The sequence below is a fragment of the Lontra canadensis genome, unplaced genomic scaffold, assembly GCF_010015895.1.
Source record: "Lontra canadensis isolate GAN:19392208 unplaced genomic scaffold, GSC_riverotter_1.0 scaffold12, whole genome shotgun sequence".
NCBI lineage: Eukaryota > Metazoa > Chordata > Mammalia > Carnivora > Mustelidae > Lontra > Lontra canadensis.
In genome coordinates this window covers 26,803,828-26,825,370 of record NW_022631006.1, presented here as the reverse complement: position 1 = coordinate 26,825,370, position 21,543 = coordinate 26,803,828, and the positions used below count along the sequence as shown (strand labels likewise).

General features: G+C 38.1%; 1 protein-coding gene across 4 annotated transcripts in view; it reads left to right on the top strand.

Moving 5' to 3' along the window:
* The window catches only part of SLC12A6 (solute carrier family 12 member 6), an 85,193-nt gene that overhangs the window by 61,629 nt on the left and 2,021 nt on the right, over positions 1 to 21,543 (top strand). For 3 of the 4 annotated variants that reach the window (XM_032856929.1, XM_032856928.1, XM_032856930.1), the window contains 19 exons: positions 1,540 to 1,594; positions 2,795 to 2,925; positions 3,793 to 4,034; positions 6,054 to 6,268; positions 7,260 to 7,418; positions 7,595 to 7,693; positions 7,944 to 8,001; positions 11,169 to 11,343; positions 11,648 to 11,766; positions 12,965 to 13,063; positions 15,292 to 15,411; positions 16,187 to 16,291; positions 16,700 to 16,868; positions 18,032 to 18,227; positions 18,879 to 19,048; positions 19,781 to 19,912; positions 20,506 to 20,613; positions 20,815 to 20,999; positions 21,371 to 21,504. In XM_032856929.1, coding sequence (XP_032712820.1) covers positions 1,540 to 1,594; positions 2,795 to 2,925; positions 3,793 to 4,034; positions 6,054 to 6,268; positions 7,260 to 7,418; positions 7,595 to 7,693; positions 7,944 to 8,001; positions 11,169 to 11,343; positions 11,648 to 11,766; positions 12,965 to 13,063; positions 15,292 to 15,411; positions 16,187 to 16,291; positions 16,700 to 16,868; positions 18,032 to 18,227; positions 18,879 to 19,048; positions 19,781 to 19,912; positions 20,506 to 20,613; positions 20,815 to 20,999; positions 21,371 to 21,504 — 2,671 coding nt within the window. Of the gene's footprint in view, positions 1 to 1,539; positions 1,595 to 2,794; positions 2,926 to 3,792; positions 4,035 to 6,053; positions 6,269 to 7,259; positions 7,419 to 7,594; positions 7,694 to 7,943; positions 8,002 to 11,168; positions 11,344 to 11,647; positions 11,767 to 12,964; positions 13,064 to 15,291; positions 15,412 to 16,186; positions 16,292 to 16,699; positions 16,869 to 18,031; positions 18,228 to 18,878; positions 19,049 to 19,780; positions 19,913 to 20,505; positions 20,614 to 20,814; positions 21,000 to 21,370; positions 21,505 to 21,543 lie in introns of those variants that run through there. The other variant, XR_004382579.1, reaches the window with a different exon arrangement.

Below are 21,543 nucleotides of genomic sequence, written 5' to 3'. Positions count from 1 at the left end.
CTCAGAAATTCAGATGTGGTTTCCAGGTCTTCTTCCCCACTGTACTGAGAACATTCTGATCTTGAATTTAAACTCCTCTTATCCACATATCCCAGCCACATCTATCCATTTTATTATAAGTTGGTTATTATTAAAAAATTATTTTTTATTCAACTGTTGGCCTCTTTAATTACCATCATTATTATATCCTCCTCATGCATTATGCTCAGCTGGGTGCTATATAAAGCGGGATGAGAAGATACAGTTTGTATCATTAATAACTCAAAATTAATAGTACCATTGTTTTTTTTTGTTTTTTTTTTTTACTTTTTCTTAGTCTTAAAACTTCAGGGCCATGTTTGGCTCCTTGATTACCTCTCACATCTATTCAGCTACCAAGGTTGATCAAGTCTCCCTCTGGAATCTCTTACATACAACCCTTCCTTTATATTCCTGTTACTAGCACTACAGTCCTTAATTTTCACTGAACTATAATAGCCTAGTAACAAGTCACTACGCCTTCATCTGCTCCCTATCTGCAGTCCATTTTATACTCTGCTGCTACCAGGTAATGTTTTCAAAATACAGTTTTTATTAGTTCAGAAGTCTTCAGTGGTTCCCCTCCTTACTGAATATTGTTCTTCTAATTATAGCTAGTCCTTAGTTAGTTTCTGATCTGTTTTCCAAGTTAACTGGGAAACCAGGGTGAGATCAGTGGCTCCTATTAGCACCTAACCTATTGCTTACGATACAGAAGCATTTTAAGAGAATATTCAAGATAACAGTAATGTGATGAGGGCAATGAGTTGAACCACATCATCTCATTTCCGTACTATTAGGAATGGCAGCCAACTCCCTTCATAAAGGTAAGTAAGAGTTAATTTTTCAGAAAGTGCTCTGAGACCCACAGGCAGGAAAATAGTAGAGAAATACAGTAACAATCTTCTCCTTTCACCCTAGGACCCAGCAATCACACTGCTGGGTATTTACCCTAAAGATATAAATGTAGTGATCTAAAGGGGCACGTGCATCCAAGGTTTATAGCAGCAATGTCCACAATAGCCAAACTGTGGAAAGAGCCCAGGTGTCCATTGACAGATTAATGGATAAAGAAGATGTGGTATATATATACAATGGAATATCATGCAGCCATCGAAAAACCCAAAATCTTGACATTTGCCATGACGTGGATGGAATTAGAGGGTATTATGCTAAGCAAAATAAGTAAATCAGAGAAAGACAAGTATTATACATGTCACTGATATGAGGAATTTGAGAAACAAGATAGTGGACCATAGGGGAAGGGAAGGAAAAATGAAACAAGACGAAACCAGAGAGGGCTCCTTAAACCATAAGAGACTCTTAATCTCAGGAAACAAACTGAGGGTCGCTGGAGGGTAGGGAGGTAAGAGGGATAGTGTGACTGGGTGATGGACATTGGGGAGAGTATGTGCTATGATGAGCACTGTGAATTGTGTAAGACTGATGTACCTGTACCCCTGAAACAAATAATACATTATGTGTTAATTTTTTTAAAATCTCCTTTCACTTCCTTTACAGACAATGTTGACTGCTATCTCCATGAGTGCCATTGCCACTAATGGAGTGGTGCCAGGTCAGTAGGCTAAGATGGGATTTCAGGGATTGTCAATGACTATATGTTTATGCTATAAAAACTGTTTATGTTTATGCTATAAAGTCAGAGGTGCAAACTTCCGAGGACTAGAATACTATTTAGTCTCTTGGTCATAGACATTCACACTTTGACTTCAGAATACATTCTTTAAAAATCTCTTTATGTTGTAAAGGGGAATATAAACTGGTGCAGCCGCTTCGGAAAAGAGCATGGAGGTTCCTCAAAAAATTAAAGATAGAAATCCATACAGTCCAGTAATTTCACTGCTGGGTATTTATCTGAAGAAGAAAAATAGTAATTCAAAAAGATAGATGCACCTCTCTAGTTTTTGCTGCATTATTTATAATAACCTAGATATGGAAGCAACCTAAGTGCCCATCAGTAGATGAAGATGTGGAGACAGTCTCTCTCTCTCTCTCTCTCTCACCAGAATATTATTCAACCATAAAAAAGAACAAAATCTTGCCAAACACAGGTGGACCTTATTTCACTTTACGCAAGTGAAATAAGACGGAGAAAGACAAATACCATATGATTTTACTTATATGTGGAATCCAAAAAAATAAATGAACGAAAACCAGACTCATGAATAACAAACTGGTGGTTGTCAAAGAGGAGGGGAATGGAAGAATGGGCAAAATATGTGAGAGGGAATAAGAGGTACATACTTCTAGTAATAAAATAAGTCACAGGGATGAAAAGGATAGCATGGGGAATACATTCAGTCGTATTATAATAACATTGTGTGGTGTGCGCAACGTACAGAATCGTCAGATCACGGTGTTGTACACTTGAAACCAATACACCATTTATGTCAAGTATACTTGAATGAAAAGAAAAAGGAAAAATCTCTGTTCTAAGCTAGAGTCCTTAGTTCGTGTAGCCTTCCTAGCTCTTCTTAGAATATATTTTATTGGGCTGTCTCCTGCCTGCAGTAAATGATCTCTGATGTTTACCTAAGCAATACTGACAAGTGGTGCTACTTCATGTGGAGCATTGGATGTGCAGCATATTCTACCATAATGGTTTTATTTTTAACTTCCCATTAGCAAATCTACTTTTTATTACAGAGTTAAAAAAAAAAACTTGAAACATTTATCCTTCTTATTTAGGACCTGTTTGCATTCTTCTTACTGATGTACTTTCTTTATCCTGCTTACATTCTGTTTTGTCTTTTAGCTGGGGGCTCATACTTTATGATTTCCCGGGCACTGGGCCCAGAGTTTGGTGGGGCTGTTGGCCTCTGCTTTTATCTTGGTACCACATTTGCAGCTGCTATGTATATCCTTGGTGCCATTGAAATTTTTCTGGTGAGTAATGACTTAATTGTGGTCTGCAGTATAGAAAAGATAGAGATTTGGATTTATTTTGTTGTTTGGTAGCAAAACATCTGAGAGATCCACTTACAGAATCGATCAAGTGATTGACTGTTGACCTGTTACTGACTTCCTCTTGTGAACATAAGTCAGAAAGGTTGAGAGTATCATTTGCCTGCCTACTGCTTCCCTTCCACCCATTTACCAACACCCTACCATTTCATCCATCAAGTTAAAGTCTTGAGGCAAGACTTGCACTAATAGGGAAAAAGTAAAAGTTTTTATCTTTTTTGATATCTTCATCCCAATTAAATAAAATGTTTTTCATTTCTTTATTCACTGGAATTTTTTTTTTACCATTTAAAATAATCATAGGTAAGTAGGAATAGCGAGGTAGGACTCAAGATAATCTTAATTATTTTATATAACCCTTTGAATAGATTACTAGAGCTTTTTTTGCTGTTTCCATTTGGAAATGTAGGTATTCAGAATAGCATGTAGACTTAAAAAAAAAAGATAAATGAGGGACACCTGGGTGGCTCAGTGGGTTAAGCCTCTGCCTTTGGCTCAGGTCATGGTCCCAGGTTCCTGGGATCGAGCCCCGAATCGGGCTCTCTGCTCATTGGGGATACTGCTTCCCCCTCTCTCTCTGCCTACTTGTGATATCTTATCTGTCAAATAAATAAATAAAATCTTTAAAAAAGAAAAAGATAAATGATATCCAGTTTCTGTAGGAATTAGGTTAAGTCTCCAGTCATTTTCTGTCTTAGCTTTGCTTTCCTCTGTGAAAACAAAACTACAACAGCCCTTTTACTTGATGACTTTGAAATGACCTCATTTTCTACTTCTTTTGCTTAACAGGTATACATTGTCCCCCGAGCGGCCATCTTTCGTAGTGATGATGCACTCAAGGAATCAGCAGCCATGCTCAATAACATGCGTGTCTATGGCACAGCCTTCTTGGTCCTCATGGTATTGGTGGTGTTCATCGGTGTACGCTACGTGAACAAGTTTGCCTCACTTTTCCTGGCCTGTGTCATTGTGTCCATCTTGGCCATCTATGCTGGAGCTATCAAGTCTTCTTTTGCCCCTCCACATTTCCCGTACGTGTCTGTCTCTCTGGCCAGCCATCGTTTACTGGGTAGTCATTGACAATATCTGGTGATGCAATCACTTAGAGTACAATTTCAGTCTCTTGGAGATTTTGCTCGTGGGTCAGCTCAGTTAGTGTCTAGGCAGGAAGCCTCCCAGCAAACTTCTCATGTTGATCCTCTTCCTAATGTCCTAAGCATAGAACTGGCAACTCTGAACATCATTTGGATATAGATATGATATAGATACTAGGTTTTTCTCAAAACCTCCTTATAGTGATTGTGCATATTTGGACAACTATTCATGAAGAGCTTTATGATAGTATAGTTATTACCAGCAAGCTTTGTAAAGTACTTAAATGTTGGACTCCTGTTATTAATATCAAGAGAATCAAAGAAATCTAAACTCCTACCTTAATATTTGTAGTGAATTAAACTTTTTAGCCTGCTGTGAATACCATAGCAGACTTTCTAGTCATAAAGTAAAGAGAAATAAATGTTACGTTGTTTGCATATGTATCTCTATATAAAGATTATATGATACCATATACATAGTGCATAAGTAGTGCAGGTACATTAAAGTGTATTTTTTGAAGTATTGTAATGGATTTGTACAGCTAGGTAACTCTCCAGTCACCTGTTCTCTATTTGACTAGTGGCATAGAGATTGGTTAGCACTGAATTGTGTTTGTAATCTTGTTACAGAAATTGTCTTTGAAAAGTCATCTGGATTATCTAGGTATCAGACTCCTTGCTCCTGTGTTGATTTAACCTGATTACAGAAAAATAGTTTTTTTTTAGATGAAAAACATCTTTAGAGATTAAATGATTTGCCCCAAAGTTAATTCATGGCAGAGAAAGAACATGAACCCTTTGATTTCCTAACTCCTGGTCCATTATTTCTTCTACTGTACTAAATGATGTTAGTGATAGATTCCATCTTCAATTTTTAGTCTGCTCATTTAGGGACTGCAAATTAGCTGGAAGTTTTGAAAGCTATATTCTGGATATTTTAACTTGAGAAATTCCATTTTGCCTCAAGTTCTCCTTTGATGCTTCTCCTTTTTGGTGGGAGAAAGGTCATGATGTGTGGTATTTTCTTTAAAATATTGACCAGAAGAAGACCAAATTCCCTAGAGGAATGCATGAAACAAGCCTGGGAAATGTTGAGTTGTTGAAGCTGAGTAATGGGTATATGGTTCATTATGTATGTATGCTATCATTTTTGCAGATTTAAAAAGTCGCTTTGTACCTCTTGAGAGTTACTTTAACTGTGGGTGTATTATTCTTTTGTTCATATTTATAGCCCTGGGTTAAAGGAAAAAATAAAATCAGCAGTTATTATTTGTAATGTCCTTAAATACCCTCACTCCCACTGGGTCTAGGCTCATGTTCAAAAATAGTTTTCTCTTAGGCCATAGTGGGATGTGCTTTTTATTCCAGCCAAGCTGTCTTTCTTGTAACAGTAGCCAGAAGGTTTGACCTTTAGTGTAACATTTTCAAATGGGTCATTATGAACATAGGCTTTTCTAGGCCAAAAAAAAAAAAAAAAAGAAGGGAGGGGTTTTTTTTGTTTTGTTTTTCTTTTCTTTCTTTTTTTTTGAAAGAACAAAAGGACTCTGGGATTCTTTTAGACCTAACAATTGGTTAGAAACCTAGAAAATTTGGAAGATGAGTAAGCATAGTGTCTTCAGACAGTTCTGTTTGAACTCTATCACTACTGGTACTGGTATGACTCAGGCAGACTATTTTATTACCCTAAACTTCAGTTCCTCCATCCACAACATAGAAATACTAATGCATATTTTGTGAGATGGCTGTCAGGATAAATTTGCAGAAAGTGTAAATTAATCTTCATCTACAGAGCAAGTCAATAAATGTTAGGTCCTTTCACATCCTCTTAGAGATGAGGGTTTGTTTTTGGTTTTTCTTTTTTCCATTACTAACCTATTTCTAACCTACCTTCTTTTGTTTTATTTTATTTTATTTTTTTACCCTTACTTCCTCTTTCTCTGTGTTTGTTTTCACTAGGGTCTGCATGCTGGGTAACCGTACCCTTTCATCAAGACACATTGATATTTGCTCTAAGACCAAGGAAATTAACAACATGACAGTACCGTCAAAGTTATGGGGCTTCTTCTGTAACTCAAGTCAGTTTTTCAATGCCACCTGTGACGAATACTTTATTCACAATAATGTCACTTCAATCCAGGGCATTCCTGGATTGGCTAGTGGTGTCATTACAGGTAAGTCAGGAGGTTTTGAACAAGTTTTTAATTTGTTCAGGAAAGCAGGCTTTTCCATTGTAGACTCTTCTGTTGTCCATGTCTCACTGCCACACCATCGCTTCCCTCCTCAAGCTCAGCACACCACTCTTAATTCAACATCTTTCTGCTTTTCTTTTAGTGAACTTACCCTTTTTCAGACTCCCTTGTGGCGCTTTCTGCTAAAATATCCCTCTTTTGGGGGCACCTGAGTGGCTCAGTTGGTTGAGCATTGGCCTTCAGTTCAGCTCATGATCCCAGGGTCCTGGAATCAAGTCCCTTGTTGGGTCCCCTGCTCAGCAGGGAGTCTGCTTCTCCTCCCTCTGCTGCTCTCCCTGTTCTCTCTCTTTCTCTCAAACAAATAAATAAAATATTTTTTAAAAATAAAATAAAATTTCCCTCTTTTTGAGAACAGAGCTAAGCAAATCCTTTTTGAGTAGGATAAAATAATACAATACCCTGTGTGTTACTGTAAAATGGCCAGTGTTCTTCTCACAGTAACAACCAGATGGAGCTTTCAGTGTCACCACAGCCACATGTGCTGTTTTCCTCACTCAGCCCAATTTCTGAAACTCTTGCCTTAAGTGACTTATTTGGTCCACAAATATCTTTGCATGTAAGCAACTTTACACTAAGGTGTTAAAAATAGCATTGATTACTAATTTTAAAAAAGCCGCTGAGCATTCATCTTTAGTCCACCTAACTTCTACTAATTTGCATTTGTGTATTTAATTGCATTTGTATGTAACAAAGCACTTTGTCAAATACATTTGAATCAGATGAGAAAGAACCGTAGGTTTTTATTTATGTGTTCTTTATTATATGATATATATGTGCTCATGTAGAAGCAAACATACCTTTAAAAACTATATAAATGAGGAATCTGATTTAGAATATTGTTTAGGTAGAAAATTACCTAATTATCTTCTTTCCATACTTCTGTTGCTTATATACCTTTTTCTTACCACTGCAGAGAATCTTTGGAGTAATTACCTACCGAAGGGAGAGATAATTGAAAAGCCGTCAGCCAAATCTTCTGATGTCTTAGGCAGTTTAAACCATGAATACGTCCTTGTTGACATCACCACATCTTTTACTCTTCTGGTGGGGATCTTCTTTCCCTCTGTCACAGGTAAGCAAAAGAGCTGTTGTCTATTTCAGAAGTTAGGAGACCCAGGGAGTGATTTTTCTTAGGAGACAGAATTATCTTCTCCAGCTTCTTAATTGCTTCCAGTCTTTGGTATCAACACGAATATCAAAGTGTCCAGGAACTAAGAAGTTAACTTGTTCTTTTTTCCTCCTCTAAAGGTATCATGGCTGGATCAAACAGATCTGGGGATCTGAAGGATGCTCAAAAGTCTATTCCCATTGGCACTATCCTCGCCATCCTGACCACCTCCTTTGTCTGTATCCTTTTCATGGATCTAGGCTGAGTTTTAGTCATAGGCACATCTGTGGAATGAGGCTGATCAATACTTTCATCTTACCAGCTCACTTCTCACTGGATAATCTACCCACCTCAGCTCTAAAATTCAAGGAAGAATTGACAACATTAGTGAATTTAGTACCTCATTTTACTGATAGAAGAAATATCCTGAGTGTTTACTTTTTATCTCAGAGTGTTGGAGGTCACCTTCCTTGACTCTCAGTATGGTAGATTTAAGCAATGTTGTCCTTTTTGGTGCCTGTATTGAAGGTGTTGTTCTTAGAGACAAGTAAGTAGTTGATCTCTTTGTAACATTTATGTGTCTGTCTTCCATTTTATCTGATCATTCCACTTTGCCCCATGACAATCATAAACTCGAAACCCAACCTGAGGTATAGATCATGACTAACAATTAGGAAATATATGTATATAGTTCCCAAAATGTTAGTGAATAATAAGTACCAGTTATATTGTTATAAATATGTGAGATGCAATGAATATAGCATTTCAATAAAGTAGTGAATTTGTCTGCATCACAAGGGCTTCCCTGCACATGAAGAGCTGTTGGAAAACTGAAACCAAAAGTGAAGGAGAGCAAGTTAAACAAAACAAAAACTTCTAAGTGTCTCTAGCATCTCCTCTATGAAACATAATAAGTATGTATCTGTTTAGCATTCTAAATACAGTCTTGAAAATTTCTTCATTCCATTCATGAAGGTTGCTGAGTGTTTTTCCTTTCCTTTCCTCTATGAGCAAAAAATATGTTTTTGTAAGAGATTCCTAGAAAAATCTTTCCCCTAACCCTGCTACAGCTCTTCCCATTTTCCCTATCTGGGGGAGTTAACTAGCCTCACAATTCACCTTCTTAAAACAGAAACATGGGTGCCATCCTAGACTTTTTCCACCAGGTCCCTCATCCAGTTAGTTTCTAAGTCCTGTGAAGTCCACCTTTCATCTCAGTAGATCTCTTCCTTTCCACTATTCTTTACCCCCGTCCCCTTTCCCAGGCCTCTGGGATCTTCTGTCTAGATTATTGTAATTATCTCCCTTTAAATATTACCATCTTCAATCCTTCTTTCCTGTTGCCACTAGATTTTTCTACAACACAAAATTAGATCATACAAACCTTCCTGCTTTACAGCCTGCCAAAAGCCCCTTGAAACCCATCATTTCGATCTGGCCCTGTGTACCATTTTCTGATGTCCTCTCCTAGCATTCCCTTGTAAACTCCCTGGGCTCCAGCCATAACCTGATGCTAAATACTCAGCCACACATTTGTTTGCGCAGTTTCCTTTGCTTAGAACAGTTAATTCCCTCCTAGCAGACACATCGATCCTCTAAGATTAGACTGAGTGTCTTCTGTCCCGTGAATCTTTCTCACACTCACCCAGCAGAGGTAACCATACACCCCTTCTTATTCAGCCACTACAGTATTGCATATACCATATACATCGTAGCTTTTCATATCACTCTTTCTGACTCAATGGAGTTCTTTTAGGACAGAAATCCCAGTAGATGCTGTATATGCATATTGTTGACAAAAAAGAATAAGTAGCACAGTTTACTATTACTGTACTATTGTCACTGAAAATATATGGGTGTATGAGCTTTGGTAAATTACTCCATAATATAAAAAGTACTGAAAATGTAAGCTGGAATATCCCTTTAAAAAACTGTTGGTCATTATTGGGGCGCCTGGGTGGCTCAGTTGGTTAAGCCACTGCCTTCAGCTCAGGTCATGATCCCAGGGTCCTGGCATCGAGCCCCACATGGGGCTCCCTGCTTAGCAGGAAGCCTGTTTCTCCCTCTATCACTCCCTCTGCTTGTGTTTCCTTTCTCACTGTGTCTCTCTGTTAAATAAATAAATAAAAACTTAAAAAAAAAAAAAAAGAAAAAGAAAAACTGTTGGTCGTTATCTTCTAAAGTTGAACATACACATACCTTAAGACTGAGAAGAAATGCATGCACACGTGCATTAAGAATCATGGATAAGAATTCTCACAGCACTATTATCATTAATAGTCAAAATCTGGAAATAGTTAAAATGTTCCTCAGTAGTAGAATGGATAAATTATGTATTCATAATGGAAATGGAGTGGAAAACCATAGAGCAATGAAAAATAAATGAACCACAGCTATACACAAAGAAAATAGGATGAATTTCACAATGTTGAGTGAAAGAAACAAAAGACATATACCTTATTTCATTTATTGAAAATTTAAAAACAGGTAAAATGACATAGTATTAAAAGGACAGTGGTTGGGGGGACAAAAGGGCTAGTGTTGGCCAGTAGGCATAAGAGCAACTTTTGGGTGCTGGCAGTGTTCTGTTCCTTGACTAGATAGTAGCTGCATGGATGTTTTGTGAAAATTTATTGAAGTGTACATTTTTTTTGTACATTACTTTTTGTGTGTCATACTTAATAAAAGATGGTTAAAACCATAAATAAATAATGAGATCACATGAACCCATCAAATTAGGACTGACTTTTAAAATTTTAATACTCAAGGCTGGTGTGAAATAGGTATGTACTATAAAACTTAAACCTTCATATACTTCCAGTGGAAATAAAATGTATTATATAACCTTTCTGGAAATCACTACCATTTTGGTAGTGATTTTGAAGTATTTTAGATATTGATCCCTTTTACTGCAGTTATTCCCTCTTAGGAATCTGCCATAAGGGAACAAATCTGGGATGTGTGAATGTAGATATGTGCATAAAGATGTTAGTCACATTATTTTCCATAGTGTAAAATCAACACTAGAGAAATGGATTATGTAAATTATGATACAATATTGTTAAAACCACTAAAATTTTTATTCCTGAAAAGTTTTTCATGACATAGGAAAATGTAAGTTAAAAATGTGGAATTACAGGGGCGCCTGGGTGGCTCAGTGGGTTAAAGCCTCTGCCTTCGGCTCAGGTCATGATCCCAGGTCCTGGGATTGAGCCCCGCGTCGGGCTCTCTGCTCAGCAGAGAGTCTGCTTCCTCCTATCTCTCTCTGCCTGCTTCTCTGCCTACTTGTGATCTCTGTCAAATAAATAAAATCTTTAAAAAAAAATGTGGAATTACAGGTGTACTGTGATCTCATCTGTATTTTTAAAAACAGTGAACAGATTCAAATGTGAAAGTATACTAAATATTACCAGTTATGTTGTGATTATGGATTTCTATCTGGTTTTTATATTTTTTGTATTTTCCAATTTTTTTTGCAAAGAGCACAGATATTTTGATATTTTGGGGGGGAAGCTATAATTGAAGTTTAGCTTTATTTTCTGGGTCTACAGGTTATTTTTTCTTGATATAAATCAAATCTGCCTACCTTTACATTTCTTAATACGTAATGTCTGTCTCAATTTTAATTCTCTAAAAAATTATTAGCAGAAAAAATTAGGTGAATGTCTCTCTAGTCTTTCAGTATAAATTTCCATACTCTCATTTCTTATGCAGGTTTGGGGATGCTGTGAAAGGTAATCTGGTGGTGGGTACCTTATCTTGGCCTTCCCCATGGGTGATTGTTATTGGCTCCTTCTTCTCCACGTGTGGGGCTGGACTTCAGAGTCTCACAGGTGCACCAAGGCTGCTACAGGCAATAGCCAAGGATAACATCATACCCTTTCTGAGGGTGAGTGTCCCTTTCCCATACCCTATTTCCTTTTTGTCAGATTTTATGAGAAACTGTGTGGGTCTTCATAGGCTTAGGAATTACTAGATCATACAATGTGAAGACGAGGGTTTTTTGTACAAAACCTTCTAAGTCGCTATGGGGGATGAGTTTATATGTGAGTAGGGTAAAGTTATTTAAAAGATACCACAGTTGTTAACACTATTATCCGTCATATATCTGAAACTGTAGCATAGAGGAATCAGGGAACATTGACTCAGACATTCCCCACCACCTGTGTCTGATATTTCCCTTCTCTGTACAGGTTTTTGGTCACAGCAAAGCCAACGGGGAACCTACCTGGGCTTTACTTCTAACTGCTGCCATTGCAGAGCTGGGGATTCTTATCGCCTCCCTGGATCTTGTGGCCCCAATTCTTTCTATGTAAGTTCTTCTCTTTGTTTTTTCTTGCTTATATGATGTGTAGTACATGTTGATTTCCATCAGGCATATAACAGTAGTGAGAAAAGAGTGAGCCAAGTACAGGTGTGACTTCATCTAAATAATATATATTCCTAAGAACTTCAAGGCTAACTTTTATAAATCATCATGGTTTCTTCCTACCTGTATAACTTCAAAAGTTCTTTGCCTTCATTTTTTATTCATTATCAGCTGGTTGTAGCTTTTACTGCTGCTGTTAACTTTGATCCTTCAGCTGTGACTTAGTAATGACTTAATACCTGCCTGGCACTGGGCAGCATGCTAGGAATACAAAGATGAATGACAGAACCCTAAGGAACTGATGAGAGAGAGAGAGACCAGTAATCCTGTGTAGTGGGATGAGAACTATGGTAAAGGTGAACACTGCTGTAAGAGCTCAAAAGGGACTGAGATTCAAGAAAGGTTTTCTAGGGAAGGAGACACTTGCATCTTGAAAAAGGACTGGTTATTTACTAAGCAACGAAAGAGTGAGATGTTCCAGACGCAGAATGTGTGTAAAGGAATTGGGAATGAAACCGCATAGCACATCTGAGAATTCAAAGTAGTTTGGCTTGGATAGAATGGAGTGTGATTGTTCAGAGTAGCTGAGCAGAGAAGCAGGTAGAGCCAGGTCACAAAAGACCTGGAACTTTTACCTGGAGGTTGTGAGTGATCCTTTGAGATCATGTTTATGTTTTAGAATGATCAGTTTGGTATAAAAGACAAGTGAGAAGGAGGCTGAAATTGGGCTGAGAATGCCACCCATAAGCTTATTTAATCCAGCAAGGAAGAAATGAGATCCTGAACTAAGGTGATAGCAGTAGAGATGGAAGGGAGGGGAAAGGTTTTAAAATGTGTAAATAGGTAGAATCCATAGGACTTGATAAGTTAATTTGGAACAAAGATGAGTAACAAAGAGTAAACTTGGATTATCCCAAAAACAACTGAGTAAAGAGTGGATGTGTCTTTCACTGTGAGAGAACACAGAAAAATGAGCAAGTCCGTGGGGAGAAGTTAAATTTCTCTACATCCTAGTCTTAATCAAAGGCTGTAGTGAGCTAGAACAGAGGCTTAAAAAACAACAAAGGTCTCTATTTACAATAACCCTTGGAGAATCATTTTACAATAATAATCATGCCTTTTACTATTTTTATTCTGCCAGGTTTTTCCTTATGTGTTACCTCTTTGTGAATTTGGCATGTGCATTACAAACATTACTTCGAACACCTAACTGGAGACCCCGGTTCCGCTACTACCACTGGTAAGTCTGTTCTTTTTCTTTTTCTTCCCCACGTTTGGAGAGAACCTGTCATGAACTAGAAAAGTAGGAGATTCTGGGTTGGTTAATAAAATTTTTCTTGGCCAGCCATCCTGTACTTCCTGTTTCAGCTTCAGTGATCACCTGAATTTCTATCATATTACCATGTTTTTTCATAGTTCAGTTTATAATTTATAACACCTACTTGAGAATAAAGACCGAAACTATGAAATATGTATTTCCAGCCTGCTGCATTCTTCAGGTTAAACCAGCCTACCCTTCGCATTATTTGTTTTCCCATTTCCTTCTTAGCTAAGCACTGGACTTCACCCCTTTCTGTCTTCATTCTTATTTTCTCATCAGTTTTCATTCTCAAACTCTCTTCCTTATGAGGTTCATTTAGCAGGTAAGAGTATGAGCTGTGGAGTCAGATGACCTTAGCTCAGTGTCAGCTCTACTATTCCCTAGCTTTGTAGCTTTTAACAAAACACATAACTATATCAAATTTAATTTTATCATCCTGCTACATAGTAAAGCTCACAGTGAAATGTTGCTACAGCTGCTGCCTTCACATCACCACTAAGGGAGTCATCCCGCTTTTAGCTGCCATCCCATCTCCTCCTCATTTCCTTCCTGTCATAGCTAAAGGTTCTTTAATATGTCCTGTGTGCACCTGTTGCTACATTCCTCTGTGCTGCCTTCCTCCTTGACCCTTTCCTGACTTCACTCACCAGTGGTAGGCACTAGTGTGACCTTTATGTGGCAAAAATTTAAATCCTCACTAATATTATCACCTCTAATCCTCCTTCTAGCTTTAACCTTAATTAAATGTTCACTATGAACTTTGTTGCATTACTGTTTTGCTTTGTTAGCTTTTCCCTTTATCTTTCTCCTATGTTTTTATTAGAGATAATTTTCTCCATATTAACAACTCTCCTGTTCACTCTTTCATTCATCATAGAGCTAAGAAGTTCATTCTGTACACAGAAGAACTTCAGTAAGCATGGTTGTCTACTTAATCTATTTGATCAAAACAGGCATTTCATCATTCTCTGCCAAGTTTCTTTCTCTCCTTTTTTTAGAGGGAGACAGTGAGAGAGAGCGAGCCACCACATGTGGGGGGGGCAAAGGGAGAGAGAGACTTTTTATTTATTGATTTGACAGAGCAAGAGAGCACAAGCAGGGGGATTGGGAGAGGGAGAGGGAGAAACAGGCTTCCTGATGAGCAGGGAACCTGATGTGGGGCTCAGTCCCAGGACCCTGAGATCAGGACCTGAGCTAAAGGCAGACACTTAACCGATTGAGCCACCTGGGCACTCCGAGAAAGAGAATCTTAAGCAAACTCCACACTCAGCACTGAGCCCAATGCATAGCTCTATCCCAGGACCCTGAGTGCATGACTTGAGCCAAAATCAAGAGTTGGACACTTAACCCACAACCTACTCGGGCACCTCTCTGCCAAGATTCTCTTATGTAAAGTAAGAAAACTAATGGCAGATTTTCTTTAGTGGGTTCTGCATGATGCTAAGGAATGTTCATAAGGTTTTAAGCAATATTTACATGAGATACTTCTTTTTAAAAGACCATGTTCAGGGGCGCCTGGGTGACTCAGTGGGTTAATAAAGCCTCTGCCTTCGTGGCTCAGGTCATGACCCTGGGGTCCTGGGATTGAGCCCCGCATCAGGCTCTTTGCATAGCAGGGAGCCTGCTTCCCTTCCTTTCTCTCTGCCTGCCTCTCTGCCTACTTGTAATCTCTGTCAAATAAATGAATAAATACTTTAAAAAAAAAGATCATGTTAATAACTCTATGTGCCCCATTCTTGCTTTGCTAAGTAGGTATTTATTATCCTCACACCTACAGATAACTTTCATTACAACCTGTTCATTTATGTATTTTTCCAGCAGTGGGAAACATCAGCACAAAAGATGGTTCGGGCCTCGGTGCAGATTTGCTGACTATCGCAGTCCAGGATAAGATAACTATAATAATTGAGAAAAATCATTTTGAAACTTTTATAGCAATTTAATATTCTCACAGCATCCGGGCATATAGTAATTTTTCTAATAATTCATTTTTATTGCATTTTATAAAAGTTCAGTGTGCAGTATATTGGAATTAAAAAGATAATAACAATCCTTCACCAGTTTGAGAAGCACCTCTAGCACAGGCTTCTTTTTCAGCTGCTTAGATAAACATTTTCTTGTTTGTGTTTTGGTTTTTAATTTTCTAGGGCCCTCTCTTTCATGGGAATGAGTATCTGTCTGGCTCTGATGTTCATTTCTTCCTGGTATTATGCCATTGTAGCTATGGTAATAGCTGGTATGATCTACAAGTACATCGAGTACCAAGGGTGAGTCTGTGGATTTGACCTTGATTACTGCTACAGGTATCAAAATGGACTAGTTTGGTAGAGCCAGCTTAATGAAAATTGCATTAAGGATCCAGACAGCCTCATTTAACTGCAACTAAACTCTATAACCCCAAATTCTTTTAGCCATCTTACAGACACAAACTACAGAATCAATAGGGGAACCCATTGAGAAAGTATGAACAGATCAATTTAAAAAGTTGCTAAAAGGACATGTCAAAATAATGATATTAAAGTCTAACACAAATATAAGTATTTTTGCTTCTCTCTTCAGTTAAGGTATAATCTCTGAAATGAAAAAGAAATCAATACTGAGTAACTTCATAACAACTAAGACTACAGAAAAAACTTAAAAAATGAGGAATAAATAACACTGGTTCAGAAGATTACATTGAATTTTGCTTTCTCCCCATTATTTTCAAAATTAAATTAATCTTTGGGTCTGTTGTAATTTCCTTCTCCAAATTGCTATTTTACATCATTGCTTTTGAACAGTTACATAGAGGAATGAGCGAGTGATCCTTCCAGCCTTTGTTTTGAATTGTTTATTGTACAGTGTGGTCCACTGATGAAGAGCAATACGGATCTGCTTTTCGTGGGTTCATTATGTTAAGAGCATTATATTAATAATTAATATGAGTTTTAATTTTCTACTGCATGCATATGTTAGTTTTAGAAAGAAAAATAAAACCTTGTTTTGAAATTGTACTTGCTATAGTTGATACTTGTCTCTGCCTTTTTCTCTTTTTTCTCCCAGAGCGGAGAAAGAGTGGGGTGATGGAATCCGTGGGCTGTCCCTCAGTGCAGCCCGGTTCGCTTTGCTCCGGCTAGAAGAAGGACCACCACACACTAAAAACTGGAGGTAAAGAAATCAATAGAGCTTAGTGCTATGGTGTTTGGCACATGGTTAACACCCAGAACTGTGTGCTTCAGTGATTATAGGATAAGGAATTCAGGTGGCTCAAAGAAATGGTGTAAAGGACCTGTTTTGAATGATTCCAAATCCTTCATACTTTATTCTCCTTGCTTCATGGGGTATCTAATCTAGACTTCTGCCATTTTTTTGTTCCTTGAAGAATGGTCAATCTGTGGTAATACTGGGAGGATTCAAATAAACTACAACCTCATCCTATTGTTTCCTCTAATCTCTTCCTTCTTCCCATTTACATGTTTTATTTAGATCTCCTGAATTAAAGGGTAGAATTTATCATTCTGTTCCCCAAACCCAAAGTGTTTTTTCCCTCCCATTCTCCCACCAACCTCTTTACAGGCCTCAGTTACTTGTATTGCTGAAATTAGATGAAGACTTACATGTCAAGCATCCTCGCCTCCTCACCTTTGCCTCACAACTTAAAGCAGGAAAGGGTCTCACTATTGTGGGCTCTGTCATTGTGGGGAACTTCCTGGAGAACTACGGGGAAGCTTTAGCTGCTGAGCAGGTGAGAGTCAAGGCTTATTGACTTAGTAGAATTTAGCTTATGATTTTGTGATGTTAAGTTGTCAGACATCATATTTCTCAGTTAATCGCTTTTCTGCATGTTCTGGGAGGTTTCCTTCTTAGTGCTAACTTTTGAACAATCATCGTCTCCCAAATAATAAGATGAACCAGAAGATAATAATTTATGTTTTCCATTTAAAAAGAGTTACTAAACTTTCAAGATTGTCAAGGCTAAGCACTGTTTCCAAATAGACTCTAAACGTTGACTCGGGCCTCAGAGAAGTCATGTAAATAAATCTATCCTTTGAACTGTGGAGATGGTTCTGCTCATTCTGATGACAAGGGGCCATGAACAACTTTCCTTTCTCCTTACCAGCCTACACTGGTGTCATGACCAAGGTTGCTTTACTTTTGATTAACTTGCCAAGTGTAAGTTCTCCTAAAGAAGAAAGCAGTTTTGACTCTAATACTTATTTTAATGATAAAACCAACCCTGCTGTTCAGAGAAACGTACAATTACCTTTCAAAAATTTTACTGGATTTCATTTTGGAATACTTTGAAACCCTAAAAACTAGAAATGCTTGAAGAAACATTAGTCTGGAATGATGGTAAAAATAAATAAAAAGCACAGGGTTGGAAATCAATAAACCTTGCTTATTACCCTTGCTACACCACTGACTTAATCTCTGCCTTCAGGAAAATCCTGTCTGTCTTCTACACCATTATTCCCTTCGTCTTTCCACTAAGAGAGTGGAGTAAGAATAAATGAAATATTATCTCAAATTGGCTTCAATAAATAATAGCAAAGCAAAGACAATGGTCATCAGTAATCACCATTAAAATATCAAAACAGATGGAAATAGGAGAAATGAAAAAACATACCTGAGAAAATTCTTAAGTGAAACTGAATTTGAGTTTCTAATAGTATGAGTCAGGGCATCAGGGTGATTGAGGAAGGAAGCAGATCATGTTCACACTCCTCCTGGTGAGTTAAGAAAGAATATTGAATATTCGTTTTATGAAGATCCCTGTTCTTGATTTGTTTGGTATGTTACAGAGGAAAAGGCGGAAGAACTCTATGTGGTCAACCAGCACTATATGTAGTAAGCACTTAGAGAGTGAAAAAGGGTGAAGCAATTCAGCATTGAGATTCTCTTTTTCAGACTATAAAGCATCTAATGGAGGCAGAGAAGGTGAAAGGGTTCTGCCAGCTGGTGGTGGCCGCCAAGCTGAGGGAGGGCATTTCCCACCTTATCCAGTCATGTGGCCTTGGAGGCATGAAGCACAACACGGTGGTGATGGGATGGCCTAATGGTTGGCGCCAGAGTGAAGATGCCCGAGCATGGAAGACTTTTATTGGTACAGAACACTTTTCATTTTATCCAGAGGGCCCAAATAAGGGATACAGTCAAACCTCTGTTGCCTTAGTCCCACCCCATAGCCTCCAAAGTAGAGACTGTGCCATTGCTGAAGCATAGTCCTATAAGGGCGCCTAAATAACTACTAACAATAATAACCTTATTCTCCTCACCCCCTCCAGCTTTATATTATGTTCATGAATTGTTTATCTCTGTCAAGTATCATGCTAGGAATTTTCTCTGAAATTGCCCAGTTTTCATTTATGATCTGCCACATTGACATTCTCACAGGAATTGGAAGGATTGTCTTTCAACAAAATCTCCAGAATTCACATAACCACCCCCCTTAGAAATGTAGTGATCGGAATTTAGTAATGTAAATCATGGTTCCGAATCTAATTCTGTTAGTTATTCAGATTTTTCTTAATGATTGTTGTTACCCGATCAGGTATAACCCACTATGTAAACAGAACACTTTGCTTAAAGAAATGTAAAAAACAACAACCAAAAAAAAAAAAAAATAAAACCAAACCAAAACAAACAAAAAAACGCAACCAACCCAAAACCATTATCCTTGCTTTCCTGACATGGTAGGAAGCAAGGCAAGCGTGAAGAGTCTTCTCTGTTTGTCCTGATTCTGTTTTCTCCCTAGGCACAGTTCGAGTGACAACTGCTGCCCATCTGGCCCTGCTGGTGGCTAAAAACATCTCCTTCTTTCCCAGCAATGTGGAGCAGTTTTCTGAGGGCAACATTGATGTGTGGTGGATTGTGCATGATGGGGGCATGCTCATGTTATTACCTTTCCTACTCAAACAGCACAAGGTACGTTAGATACGTTTGGAAAAAAAAAAAAAGTCTTTCTCCCTTAATATCTGTCCTGGTTCACTAGGCAGACCCTTTCTCTTTGATTATAGTGTTGGGGCTTAGGATCAGAGGAGCTGCGGATTTTTCTTAGCATTCCCATGGTCCTAGTTCCAACTGTATGAGAAGTAGTCTTTTTTCTATTTGATACCTATCTCCAAGTTAAACAGCAAATTAATAAAGTTCCATATGAGCTCTTGGAGAAACATTGACAAGTGAAAACACATCCATTTAAAAGAAAAAAAGACCAAAGTCTCTCAAATACTGGAAATCTCTGTTCGTATGTTTGTGTATCTTATACATATGCATGCTCATCCTTTGGTAAGACTAGTTAAGCTGAACTTTAAAATTTAACTTTAAAAGTTAAAATAGTAACTTTTAGAGTCTGCATGGGGCCATCAATATGCTATCCAAATACAGCACCCTCCTAATATATTCTGTATCCCCTTTTGCTGGTTTTCTTCTTGTTAGGAAATTAAGAACTTCTTGAAGTTGTTTTTAATGTGTTTCTTAGTCAAGCTTTTGCTCTCATACAACAGTATATCCAGTTAGAAGCTAAAAACAAATATCCTGATACTACAGCAAGGTTGTCCAAAGCAAAAAATGTTTTGTGTTTAAGGAATAACTCCTTATTGTGGGGGGGGGGTGGCCTTCTTGCATTTAACTTGCCATGTATGTATGGTACTTTCTCAGGTGTGGCGAAAATGTAGCATACGGATCTTCACAGTAGCCCAACTAGAAGACAACAGTATTCAGATGAAGAAGGACCTGGCTACCTTCCTCTACCACTTACGCATTGAAGCAGAGGTGGAAGTGGTGGAGATGGTGAGAAAGCTGAGTTTGAGATCAAACAGACCACCCTTCCCCCATTTCCTACCCTGTCTTCCTAGAACTTTTTCTGGTTTGGGAAATTGTTCAGCTGCAAATGTGGATTAATCCCTTAGTTCTGACAGAGCCCTAATACACTGATCTAGATAAGTAGAATATGTATGTTTTGTGTATTTGGTATTGTTTTTTTAATTTTTGCTTTCTTATTTGTTGTACAGCCTTTATATTTCTCCCAGATTCTTGTCTGCTCAGTATGGTTTTATTAAGTTTTAATTCATATATGCATGTTAAAATCACACATAGCTTTTTAAAAATAACCTGGCAGTATTTAAAAAAAAGACTAGAGTTTGTATTTTTGTATCAAGGAAATATATATGTAATGGTTAGATTATGGAAAGGAATGTCAGTGCTTCTAGGTTTGATAGTCCATAATATTATATAACTCAGTAACTTAACAAAATAGGGGTGTAACTTAGGTTGATATTGTGGTACTTTCTCTGGCTTAATTTAGCAAATGGAAATGAAAGTGAGTGGTTCAGTTCTCTTTCTCCTTTGTGCTTGTTGCCCACTCTCTGCGTTGTCTATGGCAGCATGACAGTGACATATCTGCTTACACTTATGAACGCACCCTGATGATGGAGCAAAGGTCCCAGATGCTCCGGCACATGCGACTGTCCAAAACAGAGCGAGACAGAGAGGTGAGACCTTCCTGCGTTCACTGAATCCTAGTCTGTCACTGAAAGGGTTGATACTGTATTATTCTCATAGAATGACACATTCTTTCCATCTCACTTTATCAGTTCTTCCACTATAACCACATTATTGTTTGAAAATAATTGAAGCTGAAGCATGAGAGGAAACTGGGTATAGAGGTCATAGCTGTGTTGGCCCCTCTTCAGGCACAGTTGGTGAAGGACCGGAACTCAATGCTACGATTGACCAGCATTGGCTCTGATGAGGATGAAGAGACAGAGACCTACCAGGAGAAGGTGCACATGACTTGGACAAAAGACAAGTACATGGCATACCGAGGACAAAAGGCTAAGTCGATGGAAGGATTCCAGGACCTGCTTAACATGCGTCCGTAAGTTTTCCAACACACAATCTTATCACATAAGACAGTATCCTAGTCAGTGGCACACATGTGACTTTGCCTGGATAGAGGATGAAGTCTCTTCTTCATTTTACCCCAAATCTAGCCATCTCTCTGTTATTTGCCTGTGCATATCAGCTACAAGTTAACATTGTCCATAAACTAAACACCCTTCTTTCTCACCATACTGTGTTCCTGGCATAAAACAAGCAAATGTAGAATGAGAAAACAAGGAAATTATTTGTTTATTACATTATTCATAGTCAAAGCAAAAAAGCTCTGCATCTCAACGTTTTTAAAACTGGCTATAGCCTAGCTTTCTCTTTGCCTTAACCACCCGATTCTCCCTTTCACCGGCCCAGGGACCATTCCAACGTGAGACGGATGCATACAGCAGTGAAACTCAATGAGGTTATAGTTAACAAGTCCCATGAAGCGAAGCTGGTTTTGTTGAATATGCCTGGGCCACCCCGAAACCCTGAAGGTGATGAAAACTGTATCCTTTCCAAGAGTGGAGCTACTGGTAGGGAAAGTC